This window comes from Nyctibius grandis, chromosome 3 (genome assembly GCF_013368605.1).
Source record: "Nyctibius grandis isolate bNycGra1 chromosome 3, bNycGra1.pri, whole genome shotgun sequence".
Classification (NCBI taxonomy): domain Eukaryota; kingdom Metazoa; phylum Chordata; class Aves; order Nyctibiiformes; family Nyctibiidae; genus Nyctibius; species Nyctibius grandis.
In genome coordinates this window covers 17,459,069-17,481,122 of record NC_090660.1, presented here as the reverse complement: position 1 = coordinate 17,481,122, position 22,054 = coordinate 17,459,069, and the positions used below count along the sequence as shown (strand labels likewise).

At 40.6% G+C, this 22,054-nt stretch overlaps 1 protein-coding gene across 1 annotated transcript in view; it reads left to right on the top strand.

The window, feature by feature from the left end:
* The first annotated feature begins 189 nt into the window (after positions 1-189).
* MYLK4 (myosin light chain kinase family member 4) overlaps positions 190-22,054 on the top strand; it is a 34,529-nt gene continuing 12,664 nt past the window's right edge. Inside the window, exons 1-9 of the mRNA XM_068395820.1 lie at positions 190-1,157; positions 10,866-10,932; positions 11,416-11,878; positions 12,702-12,721; positions 15,586-15,691; positions 16,529-16,622; positions 17,741-17,850; positions 18,983-19,124; positions 21,513-21,583. Coding sequence (XP_068251921.1) covers positions 498-1,157; positions 10,866-10,932; positions 11,416-11,878; positions 12,702-12,721; positions 15,586-15,691; positions 16,529-16,622; positions 17,741-17,850; positions 18,983-19,124; positions 21,513-21,583 — 1,733 coding nt within the window. The 5' untranslated portion in view covers positions 190-497. The remainder of the gene's footprint in view (positions 1,158-10,865; positions 10,933-11,415; positions 11,879-12,701; positions 12,722-15,585; positions 15,692-16,528; positions 16,623-17,740; positions 17,851-18,982; positions 19,125-21,512; positions 21,584-22,054) is intronic.

Sequence of the window (22,054 nt, the reverse complement as noted above, 5' to 3'; positions counted from 1 at the left end):
TCAAACAGCCACATATAACGTCACTGTAAGGAGCCTTATTCTCTTCAGAGCAGGGATCACATTACCTATTAGGCTTTTGAAAAGCAACAACACCACTGCCAAAGTGTCTCTACCCTTAGAGACTTCTCACATATCGCGTAGCCTTTTTGCTGTCAAATTCCTTTGGAGTGCAAATAGTTCAGTCCCTGCTAGGGCTGATGTCACTGAACTGAGTGCATTTAGGATGTATATCTCTATATTCACTTAGTTTGGAAACATATATATTTCTCTCTCTCTCTAAAAAGAATGGATCAAAGGCACTTTTCTTCCTAAATAATTTGGGTGTCTCTTTCCTCTGTTTTAGTCAAATATATGAGAGTAGTTTATAAATTAGTTGAGCTGGAGTTGCCAAACTTGGCTGTATATCTGAGCAGTCTGGATGGGAAGACTTTGCAACTGATATTGTCCTCAGGCAGCTGGTCATCAGAGCATTTCCTTCCCCTACCCAAACCAGCAAAATGACCACATCCAGCAGGCAGAGCTATTCTACGTCTATGGTCAACAACTTGGCCAAAATATTTGATCCAAATGCTTTGCAAAACCAAGGGCCTGATAATGGAATGGAAGTCCCCCACATTCTTCATGTTGCAAGCAGTGATGTCAGCACATCTGAAAGTTTTAACGTCATGGATATGAAGTTTGCCTCCCTTGAACAGAAAATAGATAAGCTGTTGACTCTGCAAGACAATGTCCTTAAGAAGCTTAACAGCGTTTCCCAAGAAATCTGTTGCATTGAAAAAAACACTAAGATTGTAAAGGTGGAAGCATCTGAACCTGGATCAAGGATGGAAAGAAACAAAAATCTGAGAAGTAATGAAATGAAGAGGCTTTGCCTTAAAATGGAAAAATCTCTTTCTGATATAAACAGGAATGCAGAGCGGCAGGTTAAAAGACTAGATGGACTGGAGCAAAGTGTTTCTGGACTACAGAAGCTTGTAGGGCCTCTGGTTGAGAAGGTTAAAACATTAGTAATTCATAATTCGAGTGTAAAACACCATGTTCAAAAACGTAAACTTTGCAAGGCAGGTGACTATACAAAAGGAGTGGGACATCTTTTTAGGATGCAAATTTTCTCGGAGACAACAGCTGATGCCCTGCTCAAGAAGAAAAGTGAAAAGGTGAGCCCAGGTTTGTGTTTCATCTTGTCAGGAATCATTGCAAGCTACGGATATGTTCTGCTATATGCTTAGCTTTTTCATTTCATTAAGAGAGAACAAACAATATGCTTTGAAAATGAGAAGTATTCGAACAAATTGAGCAAGTTTCAGTGGAAAAGATATAGCAAATCTACAGAGTGATAAATACTTTCATTTTTTTTCTAATGATTTCTTTATAGTTGTAAAACATAACTAAGGGTCACTGACATGGGTGAAAAAGATAGATTGATACAGAATTTAGGAAGCTTGGGTCCTGGCTATACATTTTACTATGGTCTTCTCTGATTTTTAGTTATCTGGGGGAATCAAGTTGCAGCAGTCATGTTATATGCAGTGGGGACTAGAGCTTAGTGAAACTGGTAAAAATCCTTCTTGGGTCAGGGCGTGTACCTATGTATGTCCTTTATTTCAAAGTACAACTTAAGTGTGCTGTTCTGATCTGGTATTTCTGCTGACATTGGTGGGGGCGGGGGGGACTTCTAAACTGGGATCTGAGGTAGGGTTACCGTAACTGGAGCTGTGGCTTGTGTAAACTTCCTTGGGGGAAAAATGCCTGTGACACCATAACAGGAGTTTCATCGTGTTCTTTACAGGTCCTATTAAAAGACCACAAAAATCTCTTGAAAGGCTCCATTGATTATAATAGGCTCTTGTAAGGTAGTTGGACTATTCTTTGTTTGGTAAAGAAGCCCAGCAGCATTAGAAAATTAAAGAATATCTTCTGACAAACTGTGTTGATATTTAATTAACCTACAGTGAACCAAAAAGGTTGCCTTTCATATTATTTTCTGCTTTGCTTTACTTTTTTTTCCCCTCCAAAAAAGTCACGGACAGGCTTTACTCTTTGTTAAATTTAAAGAGTAATTCTTGAGTTTGTTTATCTGAAGTTTTTGAGCAGGAAAAACATTGTGTGAACGTATTATTGGAAATGGCATTCCTTGAAAAAAGAAGCACCCAATATTACTCAGACTGGTCTGATCAGCAAACCAGGTTACTCTTAGGCAGCCCCACTTTTCAGGTAGATGAGAAGCTTTTGAGCCATCTTAGGGAACTACAAAAATAGCGGTCAGTGCTGAGTAGCAGCAGAAGAGCATCTTGTAAAGCTCTGTCAGCTGAACTGGCTGATCTGCCTCTATGTAAGGATATAATGTGTGCAGCCCTGTTTCCCGAGCATCATTAGCTGAAGGGAAAAGTTGATGCCCTGCCAAAGGAGACCAACAACAAAAATGGTTTTTACAGGCCCTTCTTGAACACCAGGTTTGACTGGTTTCAATAAAGGAGATTTAACAAAATAGAAGTTTTCTTCTTTCGTACCATTACTTTGATGAGAAAAGATTACTTATTTTGAGCATCTGAATTTAGGGCTTCTTTTACTTTTCAAAACATCAATGAAAACATCTGTTGTAAAAGGCCCGTCGTAGTGAGACCCACAAGTCATCTAATGCTGCAATCACTCTGCAGTTTGTGGTAGAGCTTTACCTGTCTCGGTGAAATTACATATGCATGTGAACTATTTATAAATATAAACCAAATCAGGCCTGGGATGTTAATGATGTTAATGAACTGGCAGCTCCTGGAGGCCCGAGTAGGTGCGAGGCTCTCTGCGCTAGAAACACAGGGTAAGAGAAAAGAGGGGACCATGTGGGCTTTGCTGGTGAGTTTGTGGGAGCCGGTGGGTGTAGTGGAAGGGTCAGGTCAGAGGAGAAGGTCATGCTTCCAGCAGGCCAGAGAGGAGCCAGGGTGGCAGAGATGCGGGTGCCCAGCAGAGAGTTCAAAGCTGCTAAGGGCCTCGACATGGAGAGTGGGGGTCTGGAACATGATGGAAACAGAGGGAGCCTACTGACAAATACCCAAAAGAAGAAAAGGGTGAGCGGAGTCTCTTTTTCCAACAGCAGCTCCATTTGTAATACCCTCATTGATTCATTTTTGTTTAGGCAGGCTCTTGGCGATGTTGAGTGGACTTGGTAGGAGCTTGTCTAGCATGAGGGCTTAGGAAAGGCAGCAGGAGCACGTCTGGAATCACGCTGGTGATGTTATTACATTGTTAATATTTTGTTTGTTTTATGAGATAGCATACATATGTTAGCTTGTCGTTACCTTCCTCTCTGTGTGTTTGATTTATTAGTAAAGGGCCATCATAAAATTACCAAGCTATCCTGTGAACAACAGCTGGCTTTGGTAAACACTTAGTCATCTTGGATTTAAGTAAAAACAGACTTGAATTCAGCCCTGCATTAAGAATAATGGAACATGCTATGATATCCTTCAACAGAGACTGCTGAGCTTGGCTGTCAGTTTAGTAGGAGCCAGTATTTACTGGCATTCAGGACAGACAGACTCTCCTCTGCCTGAGGGGGTAAGAAGAACATCTCTGAGCAAGTTAGTGAAAAGACTGTTCCATGAGACAATAAAGTTGGTTGCGTGTGCCTCTGCCTGCCACATGTTCAAATGGGATTTACAAATGAGGTTTTAAATGGTTGTAACAAAAGCGAAAAGAGATACGTGGTGACACAGCAATGAACAAACCTACCTGATTATGCAGAAACCAATCCTTGCTTCTGTTAACACAATCCTTATCACTGTGTCTAGTCCCCACCTGATGGCAGTTTTGAACAATGCTGACCCTGCAGAAGTGTTGGCCACCAAGCAGTAAGACGAACATTTCTTTCATCCTAGGTGGACTCTGTATGGCAACACTGAGCAACCCTGCAATTGCTTTAGACAAACACAATCCTATTCTGTTTCCTTACGGCTGTGAGCGAGGTGATCCATTCACTACAGTTAATTTGGAAGGACAGCACCCACTTCTGTGCACTGCTGGAGATGGTCAGATGTTTTGGATGATGTGTCAATTTGGCATCCATCATGCCCCACCTATGACCAAATTCCACCTCTTAGTTCTAATGGCTGAGCTGTCTGACAAATACTTGGCTGTCCCTAGCCTGGCTCTGCAAAATAATCCAATCATTCTTAATTACCAGTAGGTGGTGCAATAGGTGGCCATGGATATATCTGGATAAGGCAGTGGATTGTGTTTACATGCTGCTTAATCACTTGCCTTCCCATCCTTTCCTCTTTAGAGAGGTGTTGCTCTTTGCTTTATTAATTGTGGGATTGTTTTTTTAATTTTTCCTAACTGGCTTATTTTACAGAACCGGATTAGGTTGAGAGCAGTAGAAGAGGCAGAACAACAGGGAGGGAAGAGGGGGAGTGGGAGAGAGGTAAAGAGGGGGTGATAAGCAGCTGGGGTGTATAATCTCTCTTCTGGCTTCAGCAGCAGCTGGAACAGTTTCCAGATCACAGGCTCCACAGGGACTTTTTGTGCTCTTGCAAAATATAGGAATCGCTCTCCTCTGCAGCAAAATTTCTGCTTTCCTGCCTTTTACTGCCATCCTGAAATACCTCCACTGCCTCATACAGGAGGTTAGTTTATTTCTGGTTTGGGTTAGAGTTATAATATTGTGTAGCCTGCAGACACTTCGTGCTGTGTCAGTGCTGCCAAATGTCTCCCAGCCATTTTCCACCGTGTGCAGCGTGACCCTATCACCAGATGGCTGAGAGGAGTAGCATGTATTACTTGTCATTTGAAGTTATTTTCTCACAACTACCACCCAGGGAAATCAGCAGTTCTACAGTAAGGGTCTTTAAAAGTCTTGAGGTTTTCCTCAAATTCACCTTTTTAAGTAGTCTGTGATAATCCTGTTGCGAAATGGCTCTGTAACTCCATTTTCAGTCCTATTCCTTCCACTTATAAAGAAAGGGGGTAAAATAATACTTCACTTATTTCCTCCAAATTAAACAGGTTAGAGATTCTATACTATTAACCTGCAAATACTCACCTGGAGAGTCAGAAAGTCCCTTTTGTTGCCATCGTAAAGCGGTGTTGAACTTTCTGCAGTTGCCTGCAGGTTGCTGTAACTGCAGTCTCCTGACATGTCTACGGGCTTTGCCATAGGACTAATAACTATTAGCAGTTTGAGGCCGTTTCTCACACTAAAAAAGCCCCAGCAGTGGGAGCTGTGCTTTCTGTTTGAACCCTCTGTCCCTCCCGTGCAGGTATCACACTGCAATTGCATCTCACTGGCTGCTTTAGTAGGAGTCCACAATGAAACTGCTGTTTGCCATGTGTGTTTTAAGATCCATTCAGCCTCAGTCTGTAACTGTTCTTCTGATTCCTTCATTTTGCTTACAGATACAAACGGGTCCCTTACGCATTATTTAAATTCTCTCCAGATTGTCTGTGTTCTGTGAATTTTTCATATTCCAGCCAAATAGGCAGGAATTATTTAATTTTCTTTTTTTCATCTGTCTGCAAGAGTTTCTGCTGTCCTCAGTGGTTTTGAGGTTAGAGGATCAGCAGATGGGTTGTCTGCTGCTTGGGCAATGCAGCCAGTCAGCACCTTCGTCTGTCGTTATACTCGGGAATGCTCTTCTTCCCCTCAGGACTGGTGCCTTTACCTAAATATGTTCTTGGTAGAGGTATTCCAGTTTTTGAGTGAGCTATAGTATATTAGTTATAATTCTCTCTCTGACTTTCTTTGTCTGTAAAACTGGTATGTTTTCTCCAGACAAGACATTTTCATCTTGTTTTGCCCCATTTTCTCCCTTACTGACAGCCACAGGAGGTTTTTCATGCCCTTCCAATTCAGAATGCTGTTTAATTTTGCTTTCATTTATCCTCTGAAGTTGCTGTCTGCTCTACAATGTTCCCTGGGTGGGATCCTGCTTGGGCACTGTTGTGGTTTTGCTCTCTACAACTCTGAGGAATGTGCGGAATCAAAGCAAGCACAGCTGATTTCTAAATACCTGCATGCCACCTCAGATGGCTTGTAGGCATGGCATTAACGCCTGTGTGTTACAGCGGCATTTCCTTTGCAAAACTAGAGAGATGATGAATATGATAACTGGTAAGTGCAGGACAGCAAGACAAGGCGGGTCATCAGAGAGCAGTCCTGTAAAAGCAGAAGGTTCCTCGAAGAGGTGAGACAGCGGTAGAAGGGATTTGCTCAGGTAAGAAGTCTGCGCCCACTCCAGTCATCTAAAATCCACCTTTTGTCATCAGATATCCTAGCCATTTAGTAAATTTTCAAGTGAGGACTCCTCTCAGCTCCTATCAGGAGTCAGATACATCTGCCAGTAGTAAGGGTACCATGCTTGAATGACTCCTCCAGTAGGAGAGTGCCATTGCAGCTAAATATGGGGTCTCCACCATGCTGACTTTTGATGACAAGGGTAGCCGCTCTGGAATGCAATTAATTTGGTGTCATCCTGGCAGCACCCTGGGTTTTGTGCACATGTGCACCAGTGAGGAGGAGCGGTGGTTGCTGGCTGGGCAGCAGCCCCAGCAAAGCCTAGGAGGAGTCCCACCATATTCCATTCACTGTTGCTGCCTGCATGGTGAGGTGCCACAGGAGAAGGTCTGTCTGTAAAGGGGAAATAAAGAGATGCCAGGTCTTTCCCCTCCACGCAAAACCCCTTCTTGTTAAATGAAGTGCATTATTAGGAAACCTGCATTTCTGGAGTCCAATTCAAAGTGAGGCATCAAAGCTGTAGGGGATGGTTTCTGACGTTCGTAACCCTTTGGAAATATCCCAACAGTGTGATTTCTCAAAAGCATCTTAGGAAGGGTGGTTCAAGAAGTCTGAAGATATTTTCCATTCATATCATTGCATGATTAGCTCAGATAAGTTAGTAAAGCTGAGAAATACTCTCTTAACAATGAGGCTACTTAACTGATATTGTAGCAAAAAAAATGCCTGACTAGTTTGACAGATGGGTGGTTTATGCCCACAGTTAAAAAGATCCACCAGTGATTCAGCTTTCAAGCCGATTTTTTTTTCCTCCTTTCTCACATCGTGACAATAGTGGATCCCACTTTAGAGGATGAGCCATTTAATGGTAATGGGGAAAATGTGTAGAATATTACCTAAAAAGTTTTGCGGATATTTTACATTGCTGGGGGAGAAAAGGGTATGTATTGAAGACGAACACAAAAGGGAAGGAGGGGATGGATTCCAGCTTTGGGGGATAGCACAGGAGGCATCACCGTGCATGCTGTTGTCCCAAGATCTCTGTTGTATGTGATGCATTCTCCCATGTACCAATGCGGAGATACTGAGAGCATCCACACTACGATGCTCAGGTGGCAAAGCCCATGGCTGATTTCTGGCTGCTAGTGAAATGAATTCATCCCAAAGCTCAAGCAACTTAATCATGTTGATAAATGGATGGTGATCAGGTCTTGCACAAAACCAGGATATCTTGCCATATCAAAGCTCTGCCGAGTATCTTAAGAACATGAGAAAGAGACTTGAGTAAGAAATGTTGTTTAGGCATATGCAAAGTTTTGTGGCTTGATATCGGCTGATTGAAGTTGAGAATAATGTCTTGACATCAAATGAAATGTGATGGGGTAATAAAGGACCTCTAACTAAAAGGTTGGGGCTGCTTCATGAGGCCAGTCATTATAAAAATTTTTGCAGTAAGGAAAAAAAATCAAAGAGTTTTAATAGGTGAATAAAAAAAATTTGAAAGTTAGCTAGGAAAACATTCCAAAGGTAGGGCTGCTACAGTATAAAGAAGGAATTTAACTAAGTATAGCTCATTAAAAAGGAGTCAGATGTCTATAAAAAACATTAATTTATCACTGCATTTTAAATTTCTGTTAAAATATATTATATTTATATATATAATTGCTTATTGCTTAATTTCTGCAGGTTTCTAAAGGCTAAATAATTTCTGAAAGTGTTTTTTTTCCCATTGCTTTATACTGAAGTTTTAGCCTCTGGAGTATCTCGCATTATTCTGTTATCACATGGGGTTTTATTCTGTCTCTATTGCTTAGGGTCTAGCAATACTCTGTATGAAAGAATATGTTTAAGTCTGGAAAATGTATTTTCGAAGACACAATACCTTTTTGCTTTGGTATATTTTGCATGATCACAATGCAACCTTTCATATTTAACCTTTTGTGGAATTAAAATGAAAACTTTGTTGAAAGCTTTTGGCTTGTATGAATAGGGAAAATTACTGTAGTGCCATTAACCTTATAGTGCATATTCAAGTCATTAAAGAAAGGGGAAAAAATCAAGTGGAGGCATAATTTCCACTAAGAAATACTGATTTCTATAACTTTAGAAATTACAGACTGGAAAAAGTCACATGTCACCAAAGTTCAGGAAGAATAATAAAAAAATAAAAACCCATTAGGGATTAAGTTAAAAAGACCCTTAAGAAAGCACTGCTAACAGACTGAAGGAAGAGGAGTGTTATGAAGAGTAGTTGGGTGGGATGGATGTCATTAGCAACCCACCACACCTTTCAGATGAGTTTTTCAGAAGCGCGTGATGGCCTTGGGTGCTCACGACCTGTGGGCCCTCAGAGCAGCTGGCTCGACTGCCTGGGGTCAGACATCACGGGGGTATGTGCCCCTGACAAGCTGCAGGGAGGTCTTTGTGCCTCCTGTGGCATGCAGCCGGCCGGGAGGGACGCGTTGACTTCCGTCAGCTCCAGAGAACCTGTCACAATCCCACTCTTCACGGGGAAGAAATAATCAGTGAAAGTGTGTGTTTTTATTGCCAGGTCAAGATCTGACAAGTTAAAGTCACGTGTTGCTACAAATAGGAAAACATGGAGAAAACTGGGATGCTCATGTGTAGACTACTCATGTGTCTACAAATAGTCCAATATCTAGTTCCTATATTTGTATTTCTTATTCTAGTGCACTGCTGACCCTATATTTATTGCAAATGGCTACATGTATGGATTCTGAAGGATACCAGCTATGTTTCATTTGTATTCTTTCCTTTTCCTCATTTAAATTAGTATGAGCTCCTCATCTGCTGTTAAAATGTGAGAGATCAGAAATGATGCTTGAATAAACAATGTAGTAATTTATGTAACGCCCTGGCTTCTGTATTTCACACCTGCAAACTACAGCAATATTTAGTAGGAAGCACTGTGTGCCTGCAATTAATTCTGAATGCAGAAGTGAAATCTGACCCCATGCATCAAAGAGCTTGGAGGCCATTTCTGTGGTTGTTTGCTCAGCTGACTGTGTTTGATCAGAGCTGATGTCCTCAGCGGTACGGTGAGGTTGACATACTTACAGGAATTCGAGTGCATTACTAATTGCGGTCACATTGCAGAATGAATAAGTCTGAGGCTTTCCCCTACTTCTTTTAGTGCTTTTCACCATCAAAAAAACAGAATGAGCATTGGTTGGTTCCCTGTGATCCATCTGGAATCGTGACATTTATATTTAAGTTCTGTGTGAACAAGGCACCAATTTATATTTCAAGGGTACTTTCCTAGTTGTATTTAGGCCTTTTTCATTTTGTGGCTTGCAACTTCCTGGGACCAACTGCATCCCAAATAATTGTCAGTCTCGATTCTCCTGCTCATATGGCAGTTTCTTTGTCCGTTGCAGATCAAGATTTTCTGAAGAAATCCTGCTGAAATCATTTCATGCAGTTTCATCCAGTTTTTCTCAACTCTTTGCTTCTCATGGAGTTTCCTTTCCCTTGAACTCAGTGTTTATAGTGGATACACATTGCTTAAATTTCATGCCTATTTTCTATATAGCCCGATGAAATTAAAACAAAAAAGAATAAAGCATAAAAAATGCAGAGGGCTTACCAGAACAAATGTTTAGTAATAGGACTGATTCATGCCCAGAGTACAACACAAATAAGCCATGGGACTGCTTGCACGATTAAGACAATCAAAATTGAGTGCCTGGCCCTCTATATTTTGTTGAAATACAGATTACACTGCTTCAGCTGGCAGCTCAAAGACAAAAAGTAGTCTCTTAGAAAATATTTGGAGTTAGCTGCGTTTTTCACACCCTGTGGATCTATTACTAATAATGATAGTGCCAGTTTCCTAGTACTGTGAGAGGAAGAAGGCAGGTGGAAAAGGAGCACTGAGCAACAGCAGACACTATGGTTTACTGTGGTCACCGTCCTGCTACAAGTCTAGGAGTGGCCGATGTAAAAACACACTGAGCAAACGGCATAGGAATATGAGTAAATAGCCATAAAGGTAACAGTAATAGCAGAGTTTTTATGAGGAGCTGGGGTGGTATAATGCACCTCTAGATGTCACTGCAACATTGTAAAATGTAGATAAGGGAAAGCTACAAAGCTGACATTATGGTTTATACGCTCTGATTCCTGGTAACTGTTTCGGTCAGCCTGTAATAAATTATTGGATCATTAAAAATACCATTACCAGATGTTGATTAACAGCAAAAATATTTTAGAAATCTGTCAGTAAGACTGTTACTGAACATTTTACTAGAAAATTAAATATTCCTAGCTTTGGTTTAACTAACCTAGTTTTTAACAGCAAAATCTAGTGCAGGGCAACAGCTCATTTCTGGATGTTTTTTTCTTTTAGTCCCTGAGGCTCAATCCTGATCTTTTCTGGGCTGTGTTTATGCCAACACTGATGCTGATTATAACTGAGATCATTTCTCTTTCATTTCACTGGTACCAATCTGATCAACTTGGTAGTGATTAAAATAAGGACCGTCATTTATAGGAAAAGCATGAGTTAGAACAGAGAGTACTTGGATTGGACCAAAAAAATCAGGCTGCAATTTCCTGAGGAACAATACAACAGGAACACTGTATACACTGACTAATACATCACTTGCCTTCTCCACAGGTCATCAAAGAAAAGTCACATTTGAATGAGACAGGAACAAAAGAGAAGAAGCCACCAGATTCAACAGGTTAGAATATTTTTTTTCTGATCAGTTTCTAGTTCCTAAGGGTACAACTGCACAGAAACAGCCATTGCTCTCCTGAGCAACTCCACGGAAGTTGGCTGGGTTACGTGTGTGCTCATCAGCATGAGTAAAAATTGTTCAAGCAACATCAACCTACTTTTCACATGGTGGCAAACAGCTCAAAAAAGTGCTTTGCATGAGGAGTTTATTAACCTTGACTTGGCTGGTAATAAATTTGAGTGAGAAAAACATTTTCCACTGCTATGTCTGAAAGGAAGAGTTTGTGACCCATGATATCCCAGTTTTAAAGAAGTAGTCTGCTCTTGCTTAGGAGACATTTACACTGACCTTGAAAGTGGGAGAGGAAAGCAAGTGCCTAGTTCAGAATGCATCAGAAGTTATGCTAAGTGCGCAACCCTACTTTAATATTGTTACTGACTATTAGAGAATTACTGACAGATTCCTTGGTAATGTGTTTACTTACAGAGGGGGCCGTCCAGAAGAGCCAGTCCTGCTCTCAGGAAGAAGTTGATAAGCTTAACAAGGAAAATGCTGAGAGGGAAAGTTCTGTTCTCCTTCAAATGGATCCTCCCAAACTTCATACTGAAGGGCCAGAGGAGAAAGCAGAAAGTTTGGTTTTTGAAAGCTATTACAAATACAGGAGGAGCTCTGTTCAGAAATCCTTCAGTACAGAAAAGCAGCAAGAAGAAGATGCTGTTGATGCTGCTTGTCAAAGGATAACTGGGCAGGAGATAGAGAGCGAGTCCCCAGCAGACGGGGAGAGGAAGGAGGAACATCAGATGTCTGGAAATGAAAGACAAGAGAAGAGGGAGAATGAAGGGGAGGGAAATGCTGATAAGAGTGAAAAAGATGTTGAGGAACCACCAGCTCCTTCCCAAAATGAAGATGAGGCAGGACAAAACCATGATCAAGAGACACCAGAGGGGAGGTAAGGTCAGAAGCTCAGGCTGCACATTCTTAAGAGACCTATGCTTTAGAAAAATGTGTAGTTCAAGTTTCAAGTCAAAGTGGCTGGTTAATATAAATATTGGTGAAAATCCAGCCCTATACAAAAGTGTAAAATGAGTTTATCTCTCTGATCTGAGCTCTAAGCTGAAATTATACCCTTAAAAAAGACAGGCAAACAATCTACCTTACGTGGTACTAGCAGTGTGCTTTGGTTGTTTGCTTGGGAAATAGGTTAGGAACATGGGAATTAAGTTAGGCTATTCTTCATCTCTGAGGAGAATTCTCACATTGTTATGTTTATATACTGCAGCATCATATAACCTATGAGCAAAGTAAGGTTAGATTAAGCCATGTACCAGTTGGGAATTAAGTTACTGCAAAATGTAGTAACTTAAGTGATAACATAAAACTGTGAAATTTTGCCCAGGCAATTAAACTGATAAATGTTTACTGTAATTCTTTCTTTGCTGGATTGATATATAGCCCTTCAGGGATAAACCAGTTTAAGTTCTCTGGAACCTATATGAACAGAGTGAAATCCCAATGTGAGATTAATATCTAAATGTTAAATGCAGAACTCAGGCGAGGATTTCAGTAATGGAGAAACATTTTGGTGTCATGATTAGTTGAGAGGTCATTTTTATTTCTCAAAGTGAATATTAAAACAGTTTATTTTACACTATGAAGCAAAATAACCTAATGTTATTTGAATGCAATGTACGTGTAAGCATTTTTCACCTGTGTTTCTAAATTTGCTCTGCTTTAAGTATACCCTGCTCTAATGCCATGTTTTGTTCTTGCAGGTGTAAAGGCTGCGAAAAAGGTACAGGAAATTATAGTTCAGTCACTGAGCAGACCTGCCAATTTGAGCACAGTAGTAGCAGTAAGCGTCGAGTGAATGATGAAGGCCTAATCAAAGATGACAATAAAAAGAACAGGCTAGATGCAGAAAGTGCTGATGGCATACGTAAAAATAAAAAAAAAAAAGCTCTTACAGGAAGTATTCCTAAAGGCAAAGCATTTGATTCCACTGGTATTACAGTGATGATCAGAGAGAGACATCTGTAGAAGAGAATGATTTCATTATTGTAATTAATAGGGGGAAAAGGTGTGCATGGTAGCTCTGATGGGAAGCAGTTGTTCATGGGCCACATCCTAAGCTGATGGGAAATAACACAGTTCTATTTGCTTCCATCTTAGAGGCTTCTGTTCTGGCAGCAATTTGTCGCAACTAATTTGCTTCTACCACAATTACAACTACTCTACTAATACTATCCTCTTTCCCTCTTCTTTTAACAACAGAGCTATACTATCCTCTTTCCCTCTTCTTTTAACAACAGGGCTAAAACTCCTAAGTATAGAGTGGTGGGAGAAATTATATCATGCATGGCAAAATTGGTTGACCTGTGGAAGTGCTGAGGATGCGTTCATACAGAATCTGCAATGCTCTGGATGTCGCCTGCAAAACCAGCTTGCTCATATTCTTACTCATTGCAATCTGAAGGGAGAACAACTGCAGCCTATAAAATAAAGAAATATAGATTTTTGTGTGGAACCCTGACTGATGCTGCAGAACAGTCAGATAAATGATGCTCAGGCCCGAACTCTGAAGCAGTGCTTACTGGGGTGAAGCAGAGGTTTCTAATATTAGACCTCCAGCTTGAGAATTTCAGTACCTATCCCTGTATATGAAATGATGGCACATGGGAGGATGGCCTGAAGGATTTGAGATATATGTGTGTACATACGCATGCATAGGACTCAGAATGAATTTCTTTGCTTTGGGAATGGGGGGAGAGTGGGAAAGGGAAACATTTATTAAATGTGTGTGTGATAGGCTCTTGTAGCAGGAAACAGGTGATAGTGTACTAAACTTTAAACTCCATAACCTATCCTGAGCTCTGGCAGGTTGTTAGGGGCAACATTAAGGTCAGAGTTTCTCTCTTGGAGCATCTTTGATCTGCAATGGGAGGTCATTCTTGAATAGGGAGAAATTCCCTCTGGTGTGCAGGAAAAGAAGAATAGAGGGTCTGTCACTGGGAAAAACTTGAAGGCTAAAACTTAGGCATAGTTTTAAAGAGGCACTCTGGCCTCTTTAAAAGTACACTTCCTTGCTGAAAGTTTGGTAACATTTGGGAGGTGAGCTTTCAGAAAGACATTTTCTTCTGTCACTTACATGCTGAGGTCCTTGGGGTTTGTGTTGTTAGAATCAAATTCTGCCTTTAGGGTAGAGGTTTTCTTGGCATTTTGTGGGTCTCGGTAACACGCAAAGGCCCACACTTAAGGTCGTGCCATTCAAACTCTGCAGAACCCCATGTAGGTGGCAAACTTCCAGAAGCCCCAGCTTTTCACAATTCCTTGACCATGAACTAACTTCCTAACCATGTAAGTTATTAACACTGTCAAAAAAAAATCTAGGTACACAGCTGGTGTCCTGGAAAAATGGACATTCACTGTGAATAAGGACAATCTACTGCTACATTAATGACCAAAGTGTTCCTGCCAGCTACATGCCGTCATGGGGTTTTTTTGTTTGTGTTTTTAATAATTTTCACTGGAGTAATGAACAGTTTTAAAATTGCTCAACAAGCCTCACACAAAAGGGAGCCGGCATTCCAAACCGGAGAGCTCATGTTGAAACGCTGGGGCTCTAGCCCTCCCAACCAGTTGAAGAAGTATTTGTCACCTTGGTCAGCCAAAGGTCACTCTCGGGAATATCAATCAAATGAAAAACAACGTGGGTATGAAACTGAAGTTGCAACACCCTGCAAAAAATCCAAAGAGAAATTAGGCATGCAGGGCTGGTCTCCAGCAGGGATTTTGACATCAGGACAGCAGAATGGTCCAGCATGTGGAGGTCTGGACAATAATACCAGAGACCTGCATTCATGCTGAAACTCCATAGCTGCTGCAGTGTGATGTTGGGAACACATCTCTTCTCTGTGTTCTTCTTTACCTTTTATCTGCCATCTTTTTTTAAGGACAGAAATTCTTCAGAGCAGCACATGACAGTTACCATGTGTCCTACCACACCGGGTCCTGAGCCATACTGGAAATCCCAGGTGCTGCCTGCCAGGGTGAAACTCCCTTATTTGCACAAGCTCTAAATGTGATCTTTGAAGGTGCTGACCACACTGTGGAGAATGACAAGTCGTGTCAATCAGTAGAGAAGGAGATTCTTCACTATGAACAGCAAAAGCTGGGAAATAGCCTCTTTTGTCTGGGCCTAAAGGAGAGCTCAGTCTCTCTTCCTACCCCACTGGAGAGTTACAGTACATACTCACCTATTAACAGTCCCTGAGGAAAAAAAAAAAAGAAAAAAAAAATCAGAGAAAAAGTGGAATTCCTTCCAAACAAATTGCTGAGGCCCTTTGTGGGCATGAAGATACATTGATTTAGTCTAGCGGTCTTCACTTTGCCTCTTGCTACCATTGTGCAGAAGATGCTAACTAAATAAAGGAGTCCTTGTCTTAGTAGTGTAGCTCCCCAACAACAGCCTGTTTTCTGAGCTAGAGCTCCTGGAATAAAACTCTTAGATAACAGAGAAAGACCTACCTATAAAACTTACAGTAGATGTATTCAGTTCTTAAATGAGCTTACCTGGGGAAAAAAAGGGACTAAAATATGAGATAGAAAGGAACTGTATGTGACCACTCATATGCTCTCTGTCTGTTTTGTCTTTTGTAGATGGTAGTCCTACTCCACCAGCACCATTTGATCACCGGATTGTCTCAGCCAAAAGGATGGGGATCAGCAGTTATTATAATGTCAGCAAGAATGAAATCCTGGGAGGGTAAGTCAGGTGAAACCAATCAACATGGAAAGTGAGGCACAAATTTACAGCCAAGCACCCCAGGAGGTGAATGGAAGCAACATGCCTCACTAGAGCCGAAAGTCATGAAAGTCTAAGCTCTAACAGTGCTTTAGAGAGGGATGAAAACAGGAGGCTCGTTTTACTGTGTGAGTGAATTTTGGCTTAAGGTTTGGCACCAGCAAACTTGGCTTATATTTGGTATTGTTCTAGGTCAGCCAGCTGCCCTCAGGCTTTATGACAGGGCTCCTAGGATGCTGTAATACTTTACCTCACATTGCAGCCAGCAGGTTGTAGAGACATGTTGTAGCCTTCTTTCTCACAGTGGGTCCCATCCCTGAAAACACATGCATGCTAATCTGACAGGCCATGTTACTTCATCTCTCATGCTGAAATTGTTTAGGAGAAAGTGATATTGCCATTTTTGATGGCAGCCTGGTCTTGAGTAAGGCTTTGTTTCATCATGAAATCACAACCCTCCCTTGGAGGACAATGATGAGATGGAGAGGGGCAGATTGTGCACATAAGTGAGTTATTATCCTTAGACTATGTTGACTTCCCTGGGATTAGTCATCACATGTTATGAGGTGAGTATAATGAATCATACAAGTGGGATAATATCAGCTAGAACACTGTGTGATTTTGGTGTGCCTAAATGAGTAGCAGCAAGTCTAATCTACACAACAAAATAGCAGCAATAGAGCAATTGAAATGGAACCCAGTAGGGAGAGGATAATTTCTGTTGTTTGTAACCTAGTTTACATTCAGGGCCAACACCGGTACCACTGGATAATTTTTTTTCTCCTTTTTTTTACCTAGAGGACGATTTGGTCAAGTGCACAAATGTGAAGAGAAGGCAACAGGTCTCAAGCTAGCAGCCAAAATTATAAAAGCCAAAGGTCCTAAACAGAAGGTTGGTAGAGTGTGATGTTAGTCTTTTGTTCACCCATGGATCCCACACTGTTCTTCAGCTACACAAAAGACCAGTGTCTCACAGGCCATCACACTCATAGGACCATTAGCTCTAGTTCTGTTTTCCTTCTCCTCCAGAACTTCTAGTAACTCATTCAAGTCCTCTTTTTGGGTTTTCTCTTTTTTTTAAAAAAAAAATCTTATTTTTTCCAACTTTCTCTTCAGTTCTTTGTGTTTCTTTGGCTTCCTTTTTTGATTTCTGCTGTTAATTCTATTACTGTTTTCTTTAATGGTAAAAACATTTGTCAGGCCTGTGACATAGCATATTCCCTCCCAATTACACTGTAGCCTTTGCTGCAATGACTTGATGTCACTGTGAGGAATGCTGATAACAGGCATGATCTGAGCTCCTGACATCAACACAAATACAGATGAGAAGAATTAGTCTGGCCTGTTTTGCAAACGTCATGGCCATCTGGGGCTTGCTTTCACAGGAAAGACATGCATAGCATCCTTTGTGTGACAGCAGTGTCATTAATAGCATTCAATGGTGGGATTTGTCTCAGCTAACTGGGGTTGCTAAGGTGTAGCTGTGGCCAAGCTGATCACCAAGAATCCCCTTATAGTCAATGGAAAGAGATTGGCACCACCAGAGAGTGACTCAGCCCATCCTAAACTGCATGTCTAAAATAATTGGGCTGAATGGAAGTACCAGTCTCTTTCCCCTGACTGCAAATGGAGATTTTGAGGACTGTTCTGGACTTTTCTTACACAGCTTGATTTTTTATACCTGCAGCTGGTTGAACCAAGTCCTGTTCTGCTTCCCTCTTTTCTTTACATCCCAGTGAACCCACCACTTGTCCGTGCAGGCTCTCCCCTTCATTTTCTCCCCAAATAGCTTATTACTGAAGCAGTCCCCCACTGGAGCTATGAGTTCAGTCTAGTCGCTCCTATAGCCTTGACATCTACCACTGCAGAAGCAATCAAAGGAAACCCTGGGTTTGGTTGCCATGAGTGAAAATATGAAGATAATGTAGATGTCTGGTTCCAACTGTGTCCTGTTTTGTGTAGCTTTCTTAGAGAAAAGGCTTCTGAAACAATACTCATGACTCTTTACAGGATGAAGTAAAGAATGAAATCAATGTCATGAACCAACTGAATCATGTGAACCTCATCCAGCTGTATGACGCCTTTGAATCAAAAAATGACATTGTCCTGGTCATGGAATAGTAAGTGTGTTCTTTTGTTTCCCTTTCTGTCTTTACCACTTTTGCTAGAATTGTCTGTTTCCTTCTTACATTCTCCTGAAATTAGAAATAGAGCTTCTTGAAGGTCGAAAGAACATATGAAAGATGTTCTCAGGAACAAAAAAAAAGGAATTTAAGAGAAAAGTTTTCCCGTGCATCCATCCATCTATGCATTTTTTTTCAGTGATGTGCCACATTCCTGGTGCTGTAAAGCCACTGCTCCATTTGAAGATAGAGCTGTGTTATATATCTTCCCTTCCATTTCAAATTTTAATTTGTGTCAGCTAAGAAACAGACCTCTCAGAATACCTCCAGTTCTGTGAGGCAAATGAGAAGACATCTTGGACTGAAGAGGAGGCAGCTTTAGGTATTGTGCCTAATCCATTCCATGCCTGAATGGATAAACCTATTTTTTATGCTGGGTTATCAAGCTAATTAGGCACAAAATAGCTGCCTTAGAGTCAAGTTAAACAGAAGTTGTCTTAAAAAAGCCAAAACAGGCATAACTAAAACATTGAAAGGAGTGGCAGAAGGTTCAAAGTTACATGAATTTGGCTGTTCTGGACGTTTTCAGATAGTCCTCTGAATTTGGTCTATGTGATTAATATATCACAAAAGGTAAATGTCTGTGTAGCTATGAATGGGTAGGTTGGAGGCATTCTGAAATGTCATGAGGAATTAAGAAGTCATTTTCGTTGACTTTAAATAGTTTCAAATTGAAATTTTGGTTCATTCCTCTTAAACTCTAAGAAAGGAGACCACAGATTTAAATGCAAATTCTCCAGCATGTTGTCTTGGTTTTCCATGTGACTTCATTAATTTCACTGCTACAAAATGATGACTCAAGACAGCATAAGATTCAAATTTCAAGGCTTTCATACCTATCAATGGACGGGAGGCTGGACTCTCAGACCTTGAAGAAGTTCAGGCCAGTATGCATCAGAACCCAGTTCTTGGAAAGTTCAGGTCAGAGTACAAGCTCATATTGTAGACCCACCTTACAGAACTTGATGGTGAATGATTAAAATAGTCAATAGTATAAATTTTGTATTACTCTAACTGCATGGAATTGGATTTGGACTTGGTCACCACTTCATTGTCTTTCTCTCATCAGTGTGGAAGGAGGAGAGTTATTTGACCGAATTATTGATGAAAACAGCAATTTGACAGAGATGGATACTATCTCATTCATAAAACAGATCTGCGAGGGAATTCAGTACATGCACCAAATGTACATTCTTCATTTGGATCTCAAGGTAGAGATTTGAGCTGTATGTTTTGTGCAATGACAGCTGTGGTAATTCTTAATGGTAGGCCATACAGCTTAGCACATTCCCATGGCAGAAACAACGAAGGGCCTTATTCTGCTTTCCTTAGAGCAATATGTATTTACTTTAACCACATTGAGATGAGTTAAATTACTACAAAGTTAAGTAAATTAGATGAGAATTGTGGTCATATGTCATCAAGCCTCATAGCACTTGAATTTTCCACTGACTGGTTTTACAGAAAGGCAGCAGCTGACTACAAATATCTTGCTATTTTCAATTTTGATATATGGATCTCAAGATATTGTGCAAATGTTATTTAATTCAGCTGCACAAGATCTCTGTTTTACACATCAGCCATGGGATAGGAATTATCCCATTTTTTACCAAGCAGAAACCAAGGCATGAGTGAGTGGAACTAAATTCAAGGGTAATTCAGGATCAGTGGAGACCCTGCGCATCTTTATGAGGACTACACTACACTACACTGTCGTGGTCATGAAAAGGCATCAATACATAGCCAGCTTAAGGGAAAACTTACTAAAATGTACTTGCTAACATGAAAGAAATAAAAACAGTCAATGGCTGATGTACTGAACAAATACAGTACATCTATGTTGGGTTAGACAATAGCTGCTCGTGCAGCTGAAAGCCCAGAGAAGGGTAGCAGATTCTTTGCCACTTGCTTGCTTAGTTATCTGAACTATTCAACTATAGACACAAAAAGTCCCCTCACTTCTTTTTTAAAAACAAATCCACTGATTGCACATTCTCACTCTGGTTGACTGCTAATAGTTAACTGTCAACCCTTTGAAAACATTTGTTGTAAAGGTATTTTTCATTAGACTGTACATTTGAGCTGGCTCTTTCTCCCTTAACCCAAGTTTTTATTAAATAATAGACTTGTTTCTTACCTCTGTTTAGTGCAGGAATAAAATGGGATGATGTCTTTAGTTTTATGACTGGCTATAAAGCTTTCTGGTGATCCCTGAGCTTTGCAACAAAGCAAAAGGAAACAGAAAGTGCACAAGACGGTTTTCTCTGTGGTGAGATTTTTATTACGGCTGCTGTTTTTGGCTTGTAATAACTCAGTTAATGTAGTATATCTTTAATGTCGTTAGCGTATATATTATTGCAGTGGTTAAGCAAATGAGCAGATGCTTGTTGGGACCTGCTTCAGTTGCAAATCAATGACCAGACTCACTTTTCACTTTCTTTATAAACATCCAGTTACCTAGAAACCTGTCAAGAAGAAGTTCACACGGTTCTTTAGGACACATTAATTATGTTCTTGGAGATGACACAGTTTTAACATGAGGTCAAACTGCTGACAAAAAGATACATATATACAATCCAAGAAATTCTTCCCAGAGACCTCTTTTCATGTGCTTGCCAGCTATGGCTTCTCCCTTCTGTTTCGCTTGTTCATAGATTGCTGTCAGTAACAGATGAGTATGGGAAGAAAGCTTGAAATGGAAAGAAAATCATCCTGACCATAATCATCCAGGACCTCAGAAACTATGGACATATGGTGTTTAAAAGTCCAATGGTGTTTAAAAGTCTGACACGTAAAATGAATTAGTAATGGTGACAAAGGTTAACTAATGTTTTAAGTGTTGAGGCCTGTTTTGTTTCAAAGAGGACTCAATGAGCAATAAGATGGAGTAGCTATAAAACTGCTGGCAGTGAATATGAGACTCTATTTTAGGTATTTACATTTCAAAGACAATTGGCCAAACCCTGTTCTCAGTCCCTTCTGTATGAATTTGGAGTAGTTCTAGGAAGTTAATGGATTCCTGCCAGAGAAGTGAAGAACAGCACTTGACCCTATGAAAATCCAGAGGGATTTAACCTGTGAATCCTACCTTTTGCTAAAATATCTGAGAAAAGCATAAAGTTGATGTGACTAGCTTAATATATCAGTGTTCAATCAGACAGTTACTGCTAAAATATTCATGAACTCAGAAACTTAAAGCTGTAAGATAAACTTCAAAGCCCAACAATTTTTTTTTTTTTTTTAAATCATGTCAGCTTATTAAGGTCTGTAAAATCACAGTGCCAGCATCCTGAAACCCCTCTTCGGAAGTATACATTCTCTGTCCCACTCCCACTAATGAGTTCTTTATCTGAACTGCTGCCTTATGTCAAACTGAAAAGCCAAGGAGAAGAAAAAGCAGTTGCAGGGCACAGAACACATGGCCCCAATTGCTGTGTGATAGCGGGGGGGGTCGGGTACCCATGCAGAGAAATCTGACCAAGGAGGAAGGCAAAAGGTGCTTATAAGATGTTTGCTGTGTTTTTCTCCCTACAGTTTACTAAAAGCCCAGTTTTTCATACTTGTTTCTCATTAAAGTGTTTTTTGGTTTCTCTTGGCAGCCTGAGAATATCCTGTGTGTGAACCGAGCAGCAAATCAAATAAAAATTATTGATTTTGGATTGGCAAGAAGGTATGTGCATGGGTTCTTGCTAATCGTAAATGAATTGGGAAACAATGAAAAAAAGTTTTACATCTCTACAATGACATATTTGTTGCATAATGGTTCTCCTACTGTTCTTAGGACAAATTTAATGTGTCTGTTTTAACCAAGGATATCTTTTAATAAGGAATGTTTGGAGATGAGCAAAAAAAGATTTGTTCTGAAGCCTTTTTTCAGGTAGAAGGTTGAAAGAGGGCTGATTCTGACTAAGCACACACATAAGTATCTTGGAACAGCTAAAATCACAGAATCACAGAATCACAGAATCAGCCAGGGTGGAAGAGACCTCTGGGATCATCGAGTCCAACCGTTGCCCTGACACCACCCTGTCAACTAGATCATGGCACTAAGTGCTATGTCCAGTCTTTTCTTAAACACATCCAGAGATGGTGACTCCACCACCTCCCTGGGCAGCCCATTCCAATGTCTAATAACCCTTTC